The sequence below is a fragment of the Nyctibius grandis genome, chromosome 1, assembly GCF_013368605.1.
Source record: "Nyctibius grandis isolate bNycGra1 chromosome 1, bNycGra1.pri, whole genome shotgun sequence".
NCBI lineage: Eukaryota > Metazoa > Chordata > Aves > Nyctibiiformes > Nyctibiidae > Nyctibius > Nyctibius grandis.
The window spans coordinates 54,223,990-54,241,517 of record NC_090658.1 but is presented as its reverse complement, the minus strand read 5'-3'; the positions used below and the strand labels follow the sequence as shown (position 1 = coordinate 54,241,517).

Here is a 17,528-nt window from a genome sequence, read left to right as displayed (position 1 = left end):
TTCCAAACTAGAGCCGATGTGCATACCATCAATTTGACCGATTTTCACATCTCTCAAGACTTTTCTGCAACAATGCTTATATACAGCTGCCTAGTTAGATATCCTTTAGGGAATCCTATTATTTTAAAAGGTTTTGTGGCTGGCTTTTTTGTGGGATTTATTTTTCTTTTTAAGAATTCAGAACATCTGGCCTGTATGAACACATAGTTATGGTTTTGCGGATGGAGTTTAGCCTTGTCCTCCCTCTCCCACTTCTGTTACGTCCATCCTTTTTTTTTTTTTTTTTTTTTTTTTCAAATATGTAAGGTAGAGACAATCTTGCCATGTCTGCACAACACTTTCTAGGATCTCTCATCCTGGTTGAAGGATGAGAACTACTGTCTGCTAGTTTTAACAAAAATAACTTGTTACAAAGCATGTAGCATGAATCATGAATCAATTTATCTTGCTTTTGTTATTCTTTAACTAACTGGTAATGTTACTACTTGGCACATGCAATTTTTTTCCTTGATCATATGCATTCTTTCTAGTGACTGTTTCTGTGTGCTGGATGAATTTGACACTATTTAGTTTTAATAACATCTGGCCCTCAGCAAGTGCTCTTCTGGCTGAAAATATTAACCTTTATTTCTTGGGGCGGGGGGGAGTGTTCTGTAAGAAAAGTAATATGGACAGAACACAACATTAAGAAATTATGCCACTGATGCATGTTCACTCTTTTGTAAAAATTCTTATGTAGGAAACTAAATTGGGAAGATCTGTACATTATTACTAAACACATGGAAAAAGAGAAGAGGGATTCGCAGTTTGCTTCTGAAATGTTCTTAAAAAGCAGATTAGCTAGGTTGTGCTTTTTGTTTTAAGTCATCCTATTACAGGTTTTATAAAGTAACTTTATACAAATGTAAGTATTTAAAAGCTTTTTCAAGCAGTAGTTTAAAATGAAAATACAGATGTCCCTTAGGTTTTCCATTAAGTTTCATCTTGCAAAAGAGTAATCGTGCTGTATTTGTAGAAACTGAATTTTTACATTTCTTCTGAAGTCATGTAAAACTCCTTGGGTCGGCATGTTTGTTCTCTGCATAAGATTCGATTTCCATTTCCAACAGGAGGTAATGTATAACTGGTATTGAAGCGTTTGGAAAAACATTTAAAATAAACATGTATTTTAATTTTTGTTTTTAAGTTATTAACCAGTAATATGCAGGTGCCATGAATTCCATTCCTTCTGTCATTTTCCCCCTCAAGCCAGAGACTTGGTCATTGCTGAAGATTGTTCTGAAGTTGAGAAGGAATAGCAAAAGTATTCCTCCAAGGTGTATCATACTGTATGGTGTTAGCTTGTCAAGGTCCAAGATCTGCCTGTCATTGCTTCAGCAGCAATGCAGACCTCCGCCTTTGGTGCCAGTGACTGAGTCACTGTTCTCAAAATAATAAGCTTCACATGCAAGGGCCTTGTGCATGTGTAGCAGCTATGCTAGCCAACCACCTAAAGCTTTCTGTTTGATGCTACATTGTTAATTTTTCAATGATGATTGGATGCATATATATCTCACTGTGACAGTATTTTATCAGTAATGTCAGAATTTCTTCTGTCTTTTATAGAATAACAATAATTTGGATGCCTGTTGTGCAGTTCTCTCTCAGGAGAGCACAAAGTATCTCTACGGTGAAGGAGACCTAGGTTTTTCGGATGATTCTGGGATTCCTGGACTACGAAATCACATGACATCTCTTAATTTGGATTTGCAGTCACAGAACGTGTATCACCATGGAAGAGAAGGAAGTAGAATGAATGGAAGTAGGACTCTAGCTCATAGCGTTAGTGATGGACACCTTCAAACCAGTCAGTCCAACAATGAACTGTTTCAGCAGGAACCGCAGACAGCACCTGCGCAGGTTCCACAAGGATTTAATGTCTTTGGGATGGCTAATACAGTTAGTACTTCTAATCCAGGGCAGCATCTTGGATTTCACTTAGGCAGCAAAGGAGTATCTAACTTGTCTCAACAAACACCCAGATTCAACCCCATTATGGTAACTTTAGCACCAAATATTCAGCCTGGTCGCAATACCCCTACGTCTTTGCACATACATGGTGTACCTCCTCCTGTACTTAACAGTCCACAGGGAAATTCTATCTATATTAGGCCTTACATCACAGCTCCTAGTGGTACCGCTCGACAGACACAGCAGCAGCCAGGCTGGGCATCTCAGTTTAATCCCATGCACCCTCAGCAAGTCTACCAGCCTTCGCAGCCGAGTCCCTGGACTACTCTTCCTACATCCAGTACTACGCCACATACCTCATCGCAACACTCAACGCAGACAAATCAGCAAGGCCACCAGACTTCTCATGTCTATATGCCTATCAGTTCTCCTACTACTCCACAAGCACCTATGATTCATTCATCTGGTAGCTCCCAGTCCTCTGCTCATAGCCAATACAACATTCAGAATATATCCACAGGACCTCGCAAAAACCAAATTGAAATCAAACTTGAACCACCACAAAGAAACAGTTCTTCTAAGTTGCGTTCAACTGGCCCTCGCACGTCCACTACTCCCTCTTCCCTCAACAGCCAGACATTAAGTAGAAGTCAACCCACTGTTTACATATCGGCCAGTCCTCCAAATACTGATGAAGTGATCACACGTGGTCAGCCCAAGGTCTACATTTCAGCAAATGCCACAACAGGAGATGATCAAGTTGTGCGGAACCAGCCCACGCTTTTCATATCGACAAATCCTGGAGTATCTACCACTTCTAGGAATATGTCTGGTCAAGTAAGCATGGGTCCTGCATTTATTCATCACCATCCACCCAAGAGTCGAGCAGTGGGCAACAGCACCACTGCAACCTCTCCTCGAGTGGTGGTTACGCAGCCTAACACAAAATATACTTTTAAAATTACAGTTTCTCCAAATAAGCCCCCTGCAGTTTCCCCAGGGGTAGTGTCCCCAACCTTTGAACCTACAAACCTTCTAAACCTTCCTGATCACTATGTTGAACCAGAGGGTATCCAGCATCTTACTGACCCTGTTTTAGCACATGTGGATAGGATCAGTGATGCACGGAAATTGAGTATGGGATCTGATGATGCTGCCTACACGCAAGGTAATATTCTTAATATAAATAGTAGAGATTTCAACCAGGTTGTCAATTCAGTATGTGGATTACAGAACAGGAAACAGTTGATAACCTTGTGATCTTAATACAGTATCTTCAACTTTAACATTCATGAGCATTTCCTAAATAAATAAAAGAGTTTTGTAAACAAATCATAGATTTCTTTTTATGGTGGAGACACGTAACTGAATACTTGGAGATAATTCTTCTGATTGTCTTAAGTAGATATGTTATCTGTTTAATGAAGTGGAGTCATAGCATCTTCATTTTTATGTTATTCTGAAAGAAACATCTAAGCTTGTTTGTCGTGAAGATTTGAAGTTACAAGTCTACTGGCTGATTTTTTTTAATCGGTTGAGATACTGTTTCCATTGGATAATGTTCCCTTTTTTTTATTTTTGCAAGTGTTATTTAAGAAGCAAGAAAAGCAGACTTCAAAAGCAATTAGTGGGATGAAGTGTTGGCCTCCATCTTTCCTAATGTGTGCCTGACAATAAAACGCTTAAAGTCTTGATACTTCTGTTATGTTATGAAATGTGAGAAGGAACACAACACCAAAGAAAGCTATTTTAAATGATCAGTGGTAATGGGAGGGTAAGATTTAAAATATGTGATAAGGCAGCCCAACCTGCTGATCTTCTGTTTTCATGTTTTTATTACCAACTTGATGGTTTATTAACCCTCCAGTGGACTTTTTGTATAAAGATGTTGAATGAGTCTTAGGATATTTAAGCAGTATTCAGGATAGGTTGTCAAAATAATTTCTTTGACCTCATTGGTCCTCCTTGGACTTAACAAACAATCCAGCATTAAAAAATTGGCTTGTTCCATGACCACTCTGAATGTTCTTCAGATTAATTTAGCCATTTTGGTTTGTGTAAGTACAGTGATCAGGACCCTGGAAGCCTGGTCTGCATCTGGAGTACTGCAGTAACAAAGTAAATCAAAAAGTGGCTATAGCTTGTGCGCTACTTCTGGATGTAACTGTATCTTTGATGAGAGAATAATCCATCCTAACTCAAGTGTCTAAAGGTTAGGTGTTAAAACAAAAAAAAAACCCTAATTATCCTAGACTTTTACAATCAGTGAATAGTTAAAGAACTTCAGAAAATGATTCATCTGTAGATAAGCAAAATAAATTGCCATCTAGAAGTGGTATTCCCTTTCCTTACTCTGAAGGGAGACTTGGCTGGCTGTGTTAGTCCTAGAAGACTTCAGGTACCCAGAAATTAAGCAATTGAAATCTTGTCCTTAGGCTCGAAATAATCTTCTAGATCATGAACTTGCTTCCCAGGCATTCTTCATTTTAGGTTCTTGTGGGGGAAGGATGTCCTTTTCTCCTGTTCTGCCTTTCTGATGTGACTGACTTCTACCAGGTCTAGCTCTTCATCTCTTATACCCCTGGTAGCAGTGGCTACTGTAACCTGATTTCCTGCACAATCTTTACAGGCTGTGGGTATCAGCATCCAGTTTATCAAGCTAAGGCAAGCTTGCAACACCTGTTTCTGCTATGTAGCCTAGAGTTCAAAAGTGTTGACTGGCTCATACCTGCTGTGGAGCCCAGTTGTTCCTGAAGCCAAGACATAGATGCAGTTTTTAGATGAAGTGTAGATGCATGATGTGGGCTGGTGCAGCTTTAGGGAACTGAGGGAAACACCATCCTTCTGTGTCCTTCACTAGTTCATATAAAGTACACTCATGCTTCTGAAGTTCTTTACATTCAAAAGTGTTTGGGATTTCTGGCACGTGTTGCTCCATTTCTGCTGCAACAAGTGCAATATTTTTTAAATTTTTGTTATTTTTTAATCTTTGGAAAGTTGAGAAGTGTGTGATAGACTTATTTGTATGCTCTTGATATCTGGAAGTCCTAATTATTGCTTTTAAACTTGAATCTTTTACTTAGAGGTGGGGGTGTTTTTTCTGTTACATACTAAAAGGGATTTGAGTTACTTGATGCTTTCCATTGTGAGTCTATGTTCTAAGCTGCTTGTAATTTAGCCAGCCTGTGCAAAAAACCTTCCATGCTAGATGCTTGTCTCGTTTTAATTTTAGCCAGAACCGATGAGTAGTTTCTCGGACCACAATTAGAGAAAAATGTATTTTCATGAGCTTTTCTGTTTCTGCCCAGAATGCTCCTTATCTTGTCAGGGAGAACTGAGACTGGTGTGGGGTAGAAGGCTTGTGGAAGGTGGAGTTGCTTTGATGTCAAAGGAGATTTCCTTCACTGTGTTCCAGTGAAATACATTCATATGCATGGTCCAACCCAGGAGAACAGGAGGTGTGTTGGACCTATCTGCAAGTGCTGCTACTTGCCACTTGACAAGCTTTACTTCAGTTATGGTGTGTGTAGTCACTCCAGTCTCTTTATGTCATTAGATTTCAATTTTTCCTCCAAAGTAAGTCGCAGTGGGTGGTAAAGGCTGCCACAGATCTCTGTCTTGTTTGCTGCCAGAACTGAAGGTTATATGGTGTGAAAATGGGTGGGGTGCTGCTCAGAGAAAATCAATGTAGTTAAGACATTGACCGTTACCCTGGAATGTGAGGTTATATCTCCACCACTGACTTTGTGATGCTGAGAAACTCGCTGTCACCAAACTTTTCAGAAGTGGCTGCAAATTGATGTTTCTCAGTTCCTGGGATTCCAGTTTGAGGTACTGCGGAATTGCTTGTGGAAATGTTGAGAGCACTTATACACTACTCTGAAGTCAATAAGAATTAATAATGCTGTGAGCAAAGTAATGCTAGGTGCATGCCCAAAAGGATAGCCAAAAGAGGATCATTTTTATGCTGATCTGTTCAGTACCAGTTCCATGTGTGTACGGAGTATCGGTTCCCATTACTTAGCAGAGATTTCAACTTATAATTAATTTTATTAATATAAAGTAATTACCTGAGATTTCAATATATAATTTAGTATAAAGTGTCTTACAGATGAAAAAGTGAAATCCTGTAGAAACAAAATTCTGTACTCAGAAATGTTTTTGTGATGTGCACTCACTATGCACGCAGTCATATGTTGAATAGTGAGGCTAAATAATTATTCGATAGTTACTCATTCTGTGCATGGCTTTCCATCTGTATAATGGGCAGGCGTCCTATCGAGAAAATACATAATTGTGTAATAGAATCTTTGGGTTGATGTTTTCATACTAGGGAGCTGAAGTCCCTTAGTTCAATACTACTTGGCTTTTGACTGTGACTTTTTCATATTGTTTTCTTTAACTTGGCGAGAGGATGGTATGCATAGTTAGAGTTAAATCATTGGTACCAACTATAGGTGCATTTGTGGATGTACATTTACGTAGCAATTCTTGCCACTGTCTTTTTAATGTAAATATGTTAATTGATAAATGTCGAGTTACTAAACTAGTTCTGCACAGGTCTTGCTTTGGTTTCTTGGAGCTTTTAGTATTTTCAAAAAGAAAAAAGCTGCAGGAAACACATTTCTTAAAATCCTAACCAGTCCTTGTAGATGTTTAAAAAAACAAAGAAGTCTTGAGTGAGGTACAGCTGTGTCCCATGCTCCAAGAGGCCTTAAGCCCATTACATCATGTGATTTAAGAAAAAATACAGCTTTATATTTGGCTTTGTATATCAAGTGACGCTCTTTTTAAAAAATTAAATGAAAAGAGTATTGGAAAGGGAGAACAAAAAAAAACAATGTGAACTATTGAAATTGCATATTAAATGACTGAATTTTGTGCAGCTTCAAATACAGATTTTGAAAATGTGCACAAACATAAATGTGTCCTGAGAATTTCATGAACCTACTGCCCCAGAGTAATTGCATTGCCATAATTCCTCTTTCCTTCATACTTGGCAAACTAAGAAATTTGAGAAATTAATGGGTCTGTAGAATAGGGTGAAATTGTTGTGTTCCTAGATTAGCATTTTTCTTAGAAACACTTATGATAACAAAAGACCCTCTAAAGCAGTAATTGTTTTTTTTTTTTTTACAGAGGCTTTGAGAAAACAATTATGCGTACATTTTCAAACTTACAAGTATATCCAGCACCTGTTTGAGTAGGTCTCTAGGAAAGGAGAGGTGAACTTTTGTCCTCCAGACTTTCATGCTCCCTGTAATTATAATGATTTACAGCCTTTTTGTGGAAAATGTGCACTTTGAATGTTAAAGGAAACAGAGGCATCTGCCAGAGCATTGAAGTGTACTTTTTTTGCCAATCTGCTGAATGTGAACATGCAGAAGTTGATAAAATTGAATGTGCACAGTACCCTGTTTGCACATAATTAAAAAGTTGAGCATGAAATGTATTCTGGTTGTGGTGCAATATAATGAGTCAAGGAGGCAGTCTTTGTTCTTCTTTTGCTACCATGATTGTAGTAAATAGTGTCTTTTTAAGGATGTCTGAATAAAGAAGTGCAAGCCTCAGGCTTTCTGGCTTGTACTCCGGGTTAGTCTATGTAGATTAAACTTGGGTGTGCCTGTGCTGTCTGCATAGGTGGAATCCTTTTCCTGCAAGAATCACAGCGTTATCAAAGACCATTAAATGTCTTCTCGTGGACAGTGTAAACGAGATCTAGTAGCTGAATTGCATTAGATTCAGAGATGCACTGCAGTTTTTTCTTAACGTTTTCGGTTGCTATGATCAACACTAGAGGGAGCTGATTACTTAAATTGCTGTTTTCTATTAATAAATACTTCAGTGGGATTATGGGTGGATTCTGTCTTCCCCACCCCATTTTCTTCCTACAGCTGCCAAATTGGTATTTAAGCAAAATTACCCAATTCTGTCAGAAAGCTACCGCTTAAACCAATGTCTTGCTAGTCCCTTATCCAATTTATTTTTAATAGAAGTTCAGCATAGCAATATCAAATTATTATTCTTCTTTAATCATAATGGTAATTTTGTAATGGGTGTGTTTAAAATCTGTTGGGATTTGAATTTGTAAAATGGTAAAGTAGGAGAATAAATTGGATCCTGTCTGGAAAGTGATGTGAAAATGAAGAGCGTGTAATAGCGCTGTGGACATCCATCAGTGCCTTCTGCTCCCTGTGCAATTCCATAATGACAGCTTAATTCTAAACCACAGAAGTGGGCGACCATTGAAAGGAGATGTTGTGGGCTTTTTTCCCCTTTACAAGAGTGGCTTTAAAACAAAAAAAAAAAGGGAGGGAGGCATGGCAAAGTCCTCCAACGATGCAGTCTTGCTCATAGTCTTACTCTAGAGTCCACGCCATGCATCCTGGAAATACTCTGGTAGCACTCTTCCTTGCTTACCACCTCCAGCATACTGGCTGCTCACCAGCAGCCTGTGTCTGTAGTTTGACAGGTCTAAAGAGTTCTGCGTCTGGTTGGTAGAGCACAGCTGTGTTGCTGCAGGTCAGGTACCGATAACCTGGGCTTCAAGGAGTTGCCTCAGCAGCAATACCAAGGCAATGAAAATAAAGAGACTATCTGAAAGTGGAAATAAAGTGTAGAAGGAAAAAGGGCTTGTACTCTCCATCCAAGAGCAGAGGCAAAGTAGTCTTTGATTTCCTTTCTTCATAGTTGTAGCTACATTTGTAACTCCTGGAGTTCATAAATGGGAAAAAGTTCATTCAGCTGTTTCTAAAAGGCTTTTCAAGAGGGGAGGCTGTTTTTTGAGACTACTTGCCTGATGATTACAAGTCTTGAACAAAAATCTTTGGGATTTCATTTAATATGTTTTTATATTATGTAATGAGCACAGCTGCAACTTGAACTGTAGTGTGACTAGTGGCTACACCAAATAAAGGTGCCTGCTTCTGCAAACATCTCTAAATTGAACAAAACTAAGCAGAAGCTCAAGCGACCTTGTCATTGCAGTATCTTTTGAACACATGTGACTCAAAAGCTTAGGCTGAATCTCAGTACGGCCTTGCAGTTGTGTAATACTGTACAAAAATGGTTTGGCATGGTTCCTCCTTTTGAAGAACCTCTGGAAGACAAAATATGATGTGTGAATGAATGAACAGGCAGGAATTGCAGCAGAGGGCTGTTCTGCTTGCCAAAGATGTGGAAAGTTGCATCTTTTTGATGTGCTGTTTTTTTTCTCTGCTACTACTTGTGGAAACTAACCATCCAAATTTGAGTGCTTCTAATTTTTTGGTACCTGAAAGAAATTGTGGTGAATTAAGCGTCACATTCCAGTCAGAGTTTTGCTTAAACACTTTGTGAGGAAAATTTCACTCTTTTTTAAATACCATGTTATTGCTACTTTTTTAATAATTTCCACAGTTTTATAAAAGTATCCATAGTCTGTGAAACTGATCCCAGTTCATATGAATTAGTAATTTAATGGATGAATGAATGGTTATGCAAAAGTTGAAATGATTGTTGGGTTTATTTAATGAAATACTACTTCTTTGTTATAGAAGGTGATGATTGCTTCGAGCGGTGTTACCTGCTCATGTGATGATATTTAATAGTGTATCTACTTTTAATGAAATAAACTCCTTGTATGAATTTGATTGCATCTTCTGCTACTTACATTCTTTATACCTTTAAAAGCTGTGGTTTAAATGCTGACTTCATTGTTTCTGAGTTAGGTCTCCTCATGCCATTTTCTTTACAAATAATAAGAAATATTAGAAATTAGAAGCTGAGCTAATGGTTCTGCACCATAGCTTAGGGATAAAATGGCACACAGTCCAGCTTCTGTGATGAATGTAACTGATGTTTGCCAGCAGTATTGCTTGTAGCACTTTTTGGTTTAGTTTCATTTGGTGTCTCCTGCTATGACAAGAACACTGGATTATGTTCCAGTCCAAATAGAAATAAAAATGTTGATGCTTATCTAGTATATATAGTGCTCTGTATTGCAGCCATCTCTGAAATAGTCTTCATACTACCTGTTTTACAACGGTTGGGCTGAATATAATGCAAAGAAACATTTGGTTTTGGTTTCGGATAGTCATTCTTGTAGATTGGTTGGGTTCTTGAAAAAAAGATTTTTATAGATTACAGCTAAATTTTACATGGTCATCTGTTACATTGTATAACTTTCTTATTGTATTTGTTGTTTGTCTGTAATTGATTTGTGCTGTTTTCAAAAAAACAACTCTTTCTGTCTTATGGCAGAGATTTTCTTGCAAGGAGAACGGAAAAGCAATCTGTAGCAATATTTTTATCTGTATTTTCCCAAAAGAATGCTAACTTTCATCTTTATCTGATGTTGCAATGTGAAGGGTAATAAAGTAGATAAAATGGGACTTTATGTATTGCAGCTTTACTGGTACACCAGAAGGCCAGGATGGAGAGACTTCAACGAGAACTTGAGATTCAAAAGAAAAAGTTGGATAAACTAAAATCAGAGGTCAATGAAATGGAGAATAATCTAACACGAAGGCGCCTGAAAAGATCGAATTCTGTTTCCCAAATTCCATCAGTAAGTTGAAACGTCTGTAGGCTATAAACCTAAACTACAAGCGTGGTCTGTCACTATAAATTAAAGGAGCAATTGCTCATATATTGACAATATACTAGTGACAGGCAATATAGCTAGAATTAAACTGGTAAGCAGTGTAGTTCAGAGTAAAGACTAAATATGCATTATTTAACCACTAATTGCATTGTGAAGTCTTGTTTTAAAGGCAGTCGCAAAAGGTATGACCTGGTAGTCCTTCCAGATGTTCCTAAAGGCATGATCGCCTAATGTTTCAGACTACAACTTAATACTCATACTGCTTTCCACTCTAAGTGTTCTTTTGGTCTTCATGCATATACCAATCTCAAAGAAACTGATTAATGCACCAGTTTTCGGTGCCAGAAGACCAGCCATTGATCTGGTGGACTCTTGGCTGTGTCCTTACCACAATCTGGAGTGCTTCAGTCAGCTCTGAAGTCTGATGAGAGAGAAGAATTCAAGGGGTCTGAAAGCTTTTTGTAAGATTATACTTGGAGTAAAAGAAAGGTCATTATAAGGGAAGATTATTTTGTCTTCACTTCTGAAATAACTAAATGCTGTCTACCTATGTGTGAATGATAACTGATAATAAAATAGGAAAATTTAGTCTAACAGGCAGATTTATTTTTTCAGCTGGAAGAAATGCAACAGTTAAGAAGTTGTAACAGACAGCTGCAGATAGACATAGATTGCCTAACCAAAGAGATTGATCTTTTTCAAGCAAGAGGTACAGTATGTCTTAGTACTTCATCAGCTGTAAATGTTGATTTTTTTCATTTCTTCTTTCACTGTCTGCATGTATCAAAAGCATCTGTGTTATAAATGATGGGTATACACACTATTTGCAGAATCATCACATTAGTTTGAGTGAAACCATGGAAGTAATTGTCTTCTAAGCCTGTTATTTTTGTGGGCTTTGTGATTTTCCTAATCCCACGGTCATTCCTATCTCGTGCTTGGCTCAGAAGATAAATTTGTGATGCCATTTGTTTAATAAATGCTGAGGGGAAAGTCTGGTTATTTGAGTATCGAAGAAGAGGGGGAAGTTTTCAAAATTACATAGCCACATATGTGTCCATCTCTCTCATCTTCCACTTCTTCTGTCTTGTATTCAGCCCCTCAAGTTAAGAAATATAAAGTACTGTTGTAAATTCCAGTGTGCTCTTCTTCCACTTTCCTTGTCTACAGGGACATGGGCTTTGGTCATGAGGGTGAAATTATGAGACAGCTGAGCCAATTCAAGAGCTGCCAACAGGAGGTCCCTCTCTCTTCCTGCTTCCCTCTTTTGTCATTTACTGTGCTCTGGCTCTGTATTAGCTTTTTAGACCTTTTGCAGAGCTGATTCTGCTCACTAGCCAAGCAAAAAATGTTGCATTGCTGGAAAAGCTTGCTTCAGCTGATGAGAGGGAGAGGCACAGGAAGGGAGAACGGAGATAGTGGGAGGGAAGGGACGAATGCTTTCCACTTTCAGCAGCAGCGAGCTGTTAGATCAGTTCAGTCGTGAGCCATGCAAGTTCTCCTTCAGACAATGTACTTGTAGATAAGCAGAAAGTAAATGGGTGTACTGAAAGTAATGCTGCACTAAAAACTTGATGTTAAATAGAATATTCAAATTGCATGTGCCTTTATATCTGTTTGTTACAGTAAATTTGAGTTAGGAGCTTCTCTAAGTATTAAGTCTAAGCATATATAATGCACTGCATAGTAGATAACGCATCTCTTTCAGTACAGTTACAATTTAGAAAAAGTCTCAGGTAAAATTTACTAATAAAAAGCTGTTAAATATTTAAGAGTGGCAGAAAAAAATATTTAAGGAGTTTGCTGGATTTTGTTTCTGACTTTACTATTTTGGGCAGTAAGTTTCTTTAAGTGTATTGTTGACATCACTAATATCTCTCTCGGGTCTGTATTGCCACCTTGATATAAAAGGTGATAAATGAATAATAGTACTGTTTCAGAATTACTGCCAAAAAAAACTTCATATGCTTTGCTACCCAAGTTTATTTTTAAAAATGCTGCACTAGCTTTTTTCTTTTTATTTTTAGGACCACATTTTAATCCCAGCGCTATTCATAATTTTTATGATAATATTGGATTTCTTGGTCCGGTGCCACCAAAACCCAAAGGTACTGTACTAGTAAAATTTGGATTTAATACTAATACCTGGTTTGCATCTAATATCAAGGTCTGTTCTGTGAATCTAGTTTAAATGTTGATTATGAAATAGATTACTTCAAAAGCATACAAACCTTGCATTTTATTTGTATGGGCAGTAAATACACTTCTGTTTGTCTTTGTTTCCTCTCTGTTCATACATTCAAGAAAGACAAATATATTAACTGGGGTATGTTTAAAGATGGATAATATGTTGTGAGGTAGTTTAAGTAAATGGAAGCATCCATTTTTTTTTTAAATGAGCGTGAGATACGTTGCTTAGGGATGAGTGAAACTTGCTGAGATGACTTCATCATTGTCCTTGGTGAAGAGTGGATTTATTTACGTGTTACAATAACTCAGTTTGGTTACCCTGACTAGACTTCCTGGCTATTGTAGAATTTGTATTAAGAATTTACGTAAAAGTCTCTTCTGACTGTTGTTAAATACAGTTTTACACAGTTGAAGAGTAATACTGCCCAACAGGGCAGTCAATATTGCTTAATTTATTAGTCTTGAACATTCTGTTTCTCATTGTTTTGCACATTTCTTATCTTTTTTCCCTAGTGGGATGTCAGACAAAACAGAATAATTACTTTTTGTGTGTTACATAAAGCAGAGAATGAAATTAACTTGTTTGCAACGGCATCATACTAGGACCTGTAGGCAGACCACCAAATGAAATGGATAACCCACTCACGTGTCTGTGCAGCCTTTCTGTCCCTCAAGTTCTCCACATAATATATATGTGTGTGTGACTGGTCCTTGTAGTGTGCCGTAACTGTTGCTACAGAATCTCATTCATTGATTTCTGACCATTCTGTATTTCAAAATCGTCTCGATAAATGGGAGTTGTTTTTTTTTGTCCTCCAGACTATTTGTAATTCCTCCAAACTGGTACTGTTGTTCATGCTTTATAAGGGGTTTTTATGCTTCATTATCCAAGCTGTTAGTGAAAATACTGAGTAAAGTTAAATCCATATGCAGTCCTGTTAGACACGTTTTAAAGCTGAACCATGGAGAATTTATCAGCAGTGCTGTCAATTATGTAGTTCCCTTTACAGTTAAATAAAAACTAACATCTCAAAGAAGAAAATTAATTTTAATTTTCTGTGACTAGTTGTTAACATTTGCATTGACTCATCTTCTAGAAACTCACAAATTTAAGTGTTCAGTAATTTGGTACAACCTATCTTGAAAATGCAAAGTTAACCCTGACTGGTTTATAAACCTCTGAAGTCCCTTTTATCCTTTCTCCTTCTTTCTTTTTTTAAAAAGTATCACTACTGTATCTTAGTCCTTCATTAACTTTAATTTTCAGTTCATTTTAAGTTTCACTCTAACTATGATGTAGGCTGTGACTTAAACCAGAATTACCACTGTTCACAAAAAAATGAAAAATAATTCTTTTTGCAGTTGTAATCAGTAGCATTGTACTTCCTGAAGCTGTCGCTGTCATTTTGCAGCAGTTGCAATTAGCTAGTTGCTAATGAGGTGTTGTCCAATTGAAATAATTGGCAAAAAGACTTGCCTAATTGGCAAAAAAGTTGCCTAAACCAAGAACCCTTAACTTCAGAAGTCACTCTTCTCTTTTCATCTTTTTCATCTCTTTACTCTTTTCATCTTTTCTCTTTTAAAATAGTTGAAGGTTGTTTTCTAACACGCCATGAGAAAAGATACACTTGTGCACTTGGGAGAGGATTCCTCTACAGCACGACAGAGCCAGGCATTGATTTTTCTTTAATGTATCTTGACTGCTTATCTGGATTGAGGAAGAGCTGCTGATACTTGTTCTATGGTCAAAATGTTAAATATGTCAAAAGGTTACAGAGCACTTAACTTCTTGTCATAATGAATTTTAGATTACTCCATAGACCTCAGACTTCTAAATCTTGTGCGTGTTTCCTGTGCTGATTAATTTCTAAATTTTATCTCCTTTTCATGCAATGGTTCAGAATGGAGACCAAAAGGGAAGAAAGGAGAGTGAAGGGATGGGAAACTTGCTTTTTATAGTTTCACCTTGTGCCATTTGGCTGACTTACAATCAAGCTGTAGTCAAGGGGGTGGTAAAAAGCTGCCTCTCTCACTTGTAATAACTGTGCTGTTCTCAAGGGAACAAGATAGTTCTCAGTTACTGAAAAAAATCATCTCAAAATTCTTTCCATGCTGTTCTTGGTTAGTAACTGCTTATCTTATCTCTTTCATGTCACAGATCAGAGGTCCATTGTGAAAACACCAAAGACTGTTCCAGACACAGATGAAGATGAGGGAGCTCAGTGGAGTTGTACTGCCTGTACTTTTTTAAATCATCCAGCCTTAAATCGCTGTGAACAGTGTGAAATGCCCAGGCATTTCTGAGCCAACAGGCCCGTTACCTTTTGTAAAATCATAGCAAATGTACAAGGAACTATACAGTCAAATTGAGGGGCAAAAAAAAGCATTTATGCATAGGATTTTGTAAAATTGAAGGTGTGATTAGATGGTATTTTGCTAATGTTAAATGTCAGCCCACAGAGCTAGTAATACCTCAGTGTTGTGTCACAGGCAGTTGAAATTCATCGGCTGAAAGGTAATCTGCTGAAAGACTCAGTTGCCAGCTGCCTAAACCATGTACAGTATTACCAGTGTCCCAGTAACACACACCATGTTCAGTGCTTGGGTGTTGTCCATCCTCTTCTCTGCCCCGATGTCACTACTGAATTATGACAGGGGAAAGGAATAGAGTGCTCCGGTTTTGTTTTCAGAGCTTTCAGTGAAACACTACATGCACAGAGGAGATCTAAAAGGAACAAGGTTTAACTATTTAGACTGTTTGCTGCCACATAGTGCCTTCGATAAAGGGAAGAACTTCACAAATCAGTGGTACTCTTTGCCTTGTCTTCCCTGAAAACATCTCTGCGAAGCCAGAAATCAGTACAATCACATCTAAAGACGAAAAGGAAAAACTGCATGCGTTGTCTGTACAATACACACAGTGAAATACCCCAAAGCTTTTCCTACTGTACATAGCTCTAGAGCCTGCTTTAAGTGATTTCTTTTCTTCACCTTTAGTATTTTCTTGTATTTCTGTATGTATAGTGTAATAGTCTTTTTGTTAACTTTCTTTTTTTCCCTTTAAGTGATTAAGCACGATCATGTCCCTTTTTTTAAGCTTTTATCTGAGAAGCAATGCCTTAAAATAAGAGCATTAATAAGAAACTATGCACAAAATAGCTTTCCTCTGCTCATTCTGTACATTGCTCTTGTAAATGCTGATGATCTGTGAAGACCTGCAGATGCAGCGTGGTAAAAATGCAGGAAAAGTTGGAAGAGTTACGCATATAGTTCACTCTGTACACTGAGTTTTACGGTGGGTGACACAAGGTAGCATTTTATCTGGCGTGAGGAAACTTTATACTAAGAAACTTTCAACCCACCAACAGATCAGCATCCGATTTAAGCTTGCTTCATCTGCTGGGTATCTTGCAGACTCCTGAAGAGAGATCCATTGGGGAAGTACATACAGTGCCAAACTCAACAGCAGCAGCATCGTACAGCTTTGTTCAAGGACTTTAAATGCTTTCCTGTTTTGGCAGCCAGTTTCTAAACTTGACTTTGTGGTGAAGTCTCATATTTATAGAAAACAAGGATAGCAATATTTAGGACAACTGAAATAAAGGCTGGAAAAGAGAAATCAAACAGACTTGAACACTGAAGCAACCTCAAGCATCTCTTTATTTTGATGATCTATTTTTTTAAGGAAAATATTCACATGATCGGGGATGTATGTAACCGAGATCAAGAAAACGGAATTCCAGTACAGTATGCACGAAAGACGGCACGCAAAGAATTATGTAGCAGCACTTAGCGTGAGGCTGGAGGGAGTGCTAACAATGTAGCAAGAGACAAAGTAGACTGTCACCCACTGTAAATGTTTGCCAGTGGACACTTCTATAGGAGTTTTACAAGTGATCTATGTGAATGCACAGAGGCCTTTGTTTTGAAGGCTTTGCATTTTTTTTATGTGGGAAGAAAATGCCAATCCCAGGTAATTAGGCAGTAGACCCAAAGCACTTGCATTCAATGCATTTTGTTTATAAAATGAGGCCTTGTTTTTCAGCTTCATCTGCAGTTCTATGTGAAGATTGACAAATCAGTTTTTACCTGTTTATTAATAAAACCTAATTTGGATATCTTGAGTTGATGGTTTTGTGATTTAGCTGGGTAAACTGTCTTTGTAACAGATAAGTTATTTATAAAAATTAAAAAAAAATTATATTCTAATGTTTGGGTTTGTGATTTGTTTGCTTTTTCCATGCTGTGGAGCAACAGAATACTCAACAATAAGCATTAACAGTATTAAAAGTAGGCTGATTTCTTATGACCAGAGATTTTATTTAAGCCTTTGTTTTGCTGAATCTTGTGTCTTTCCTCCCATGCATTATTCTGTTTAATACTCATTCAGTGAGTGTAAGGAATGTATTCCATACAGTTGCACTGACAAGATTGTGTCCTGACCAAAGAACCATTCTCATTCATGAAGTAATAAGCTAGACACAGGCCACTTTTACTTCATGCTTTAAGGGTTTATGATATTTAAAATATTTTTCTAATTCCAAATGGGCAACCATTTTGTCCAAGGTAATAGATGACATACTTTGTGTACTGTTAATATAAGCACAGTTTAAGGATTAATACGGTTAAATTGTATTTTGGTGCTATGTATGTTATAGTGCAATGAGATGTGGCGTGTTCCTGGGCTTGTCTTTCCCACTTGGACCCTGTCTAGACAGACATTTGGTATGTGGAGTTGGGCTTTCCTGAGACACAGTGGTGCCGTGTAAAAGCCCTTCAGGAGGCATCTATAAATAGATTAACT

At 37.6% G+C, this 17,528-nt stretch overlaps 1 protein-coding gene across 1 annotated transcript in view; it reads left to right on the top strand.

Moving 5' to 3' along the window:
* TAB2 (TGF-beta activated kinase 1 (MAP3K7) binding protein 2) overlaps positions 1-16,933 on the top strand; it is a 75,627-nt gene extending 58,694 nt beyond the window's left edge. The window contains exons 3-7 of the mRNA XM_068411385.1: positions 1,606-3,118; positions 10,338-10,498; positions 11,150-11,243; positions 12,562-12,642; positions 14,883-16,933. Coding sequence (XP_068267486.1) covers positions 1,606-3,118; positions 10,338-10,498; positions 11,150-11,243; positions 12,562-12,642; positions 14,883-15,028 — 1,995 coding nt within the window. The 3' untranslated portion in view covers positions 15,029-16,933. The remainder of the gene's footprint in view (positions 1-1,605; positions 3,119-10,337; positions 10,499-11,149; positions 11,244-12,561; positions 12,643-14,882) is intronic.
* The last annotated feature ends 595 nt before the right edge of the window (positions 16,934-17,528 follow it).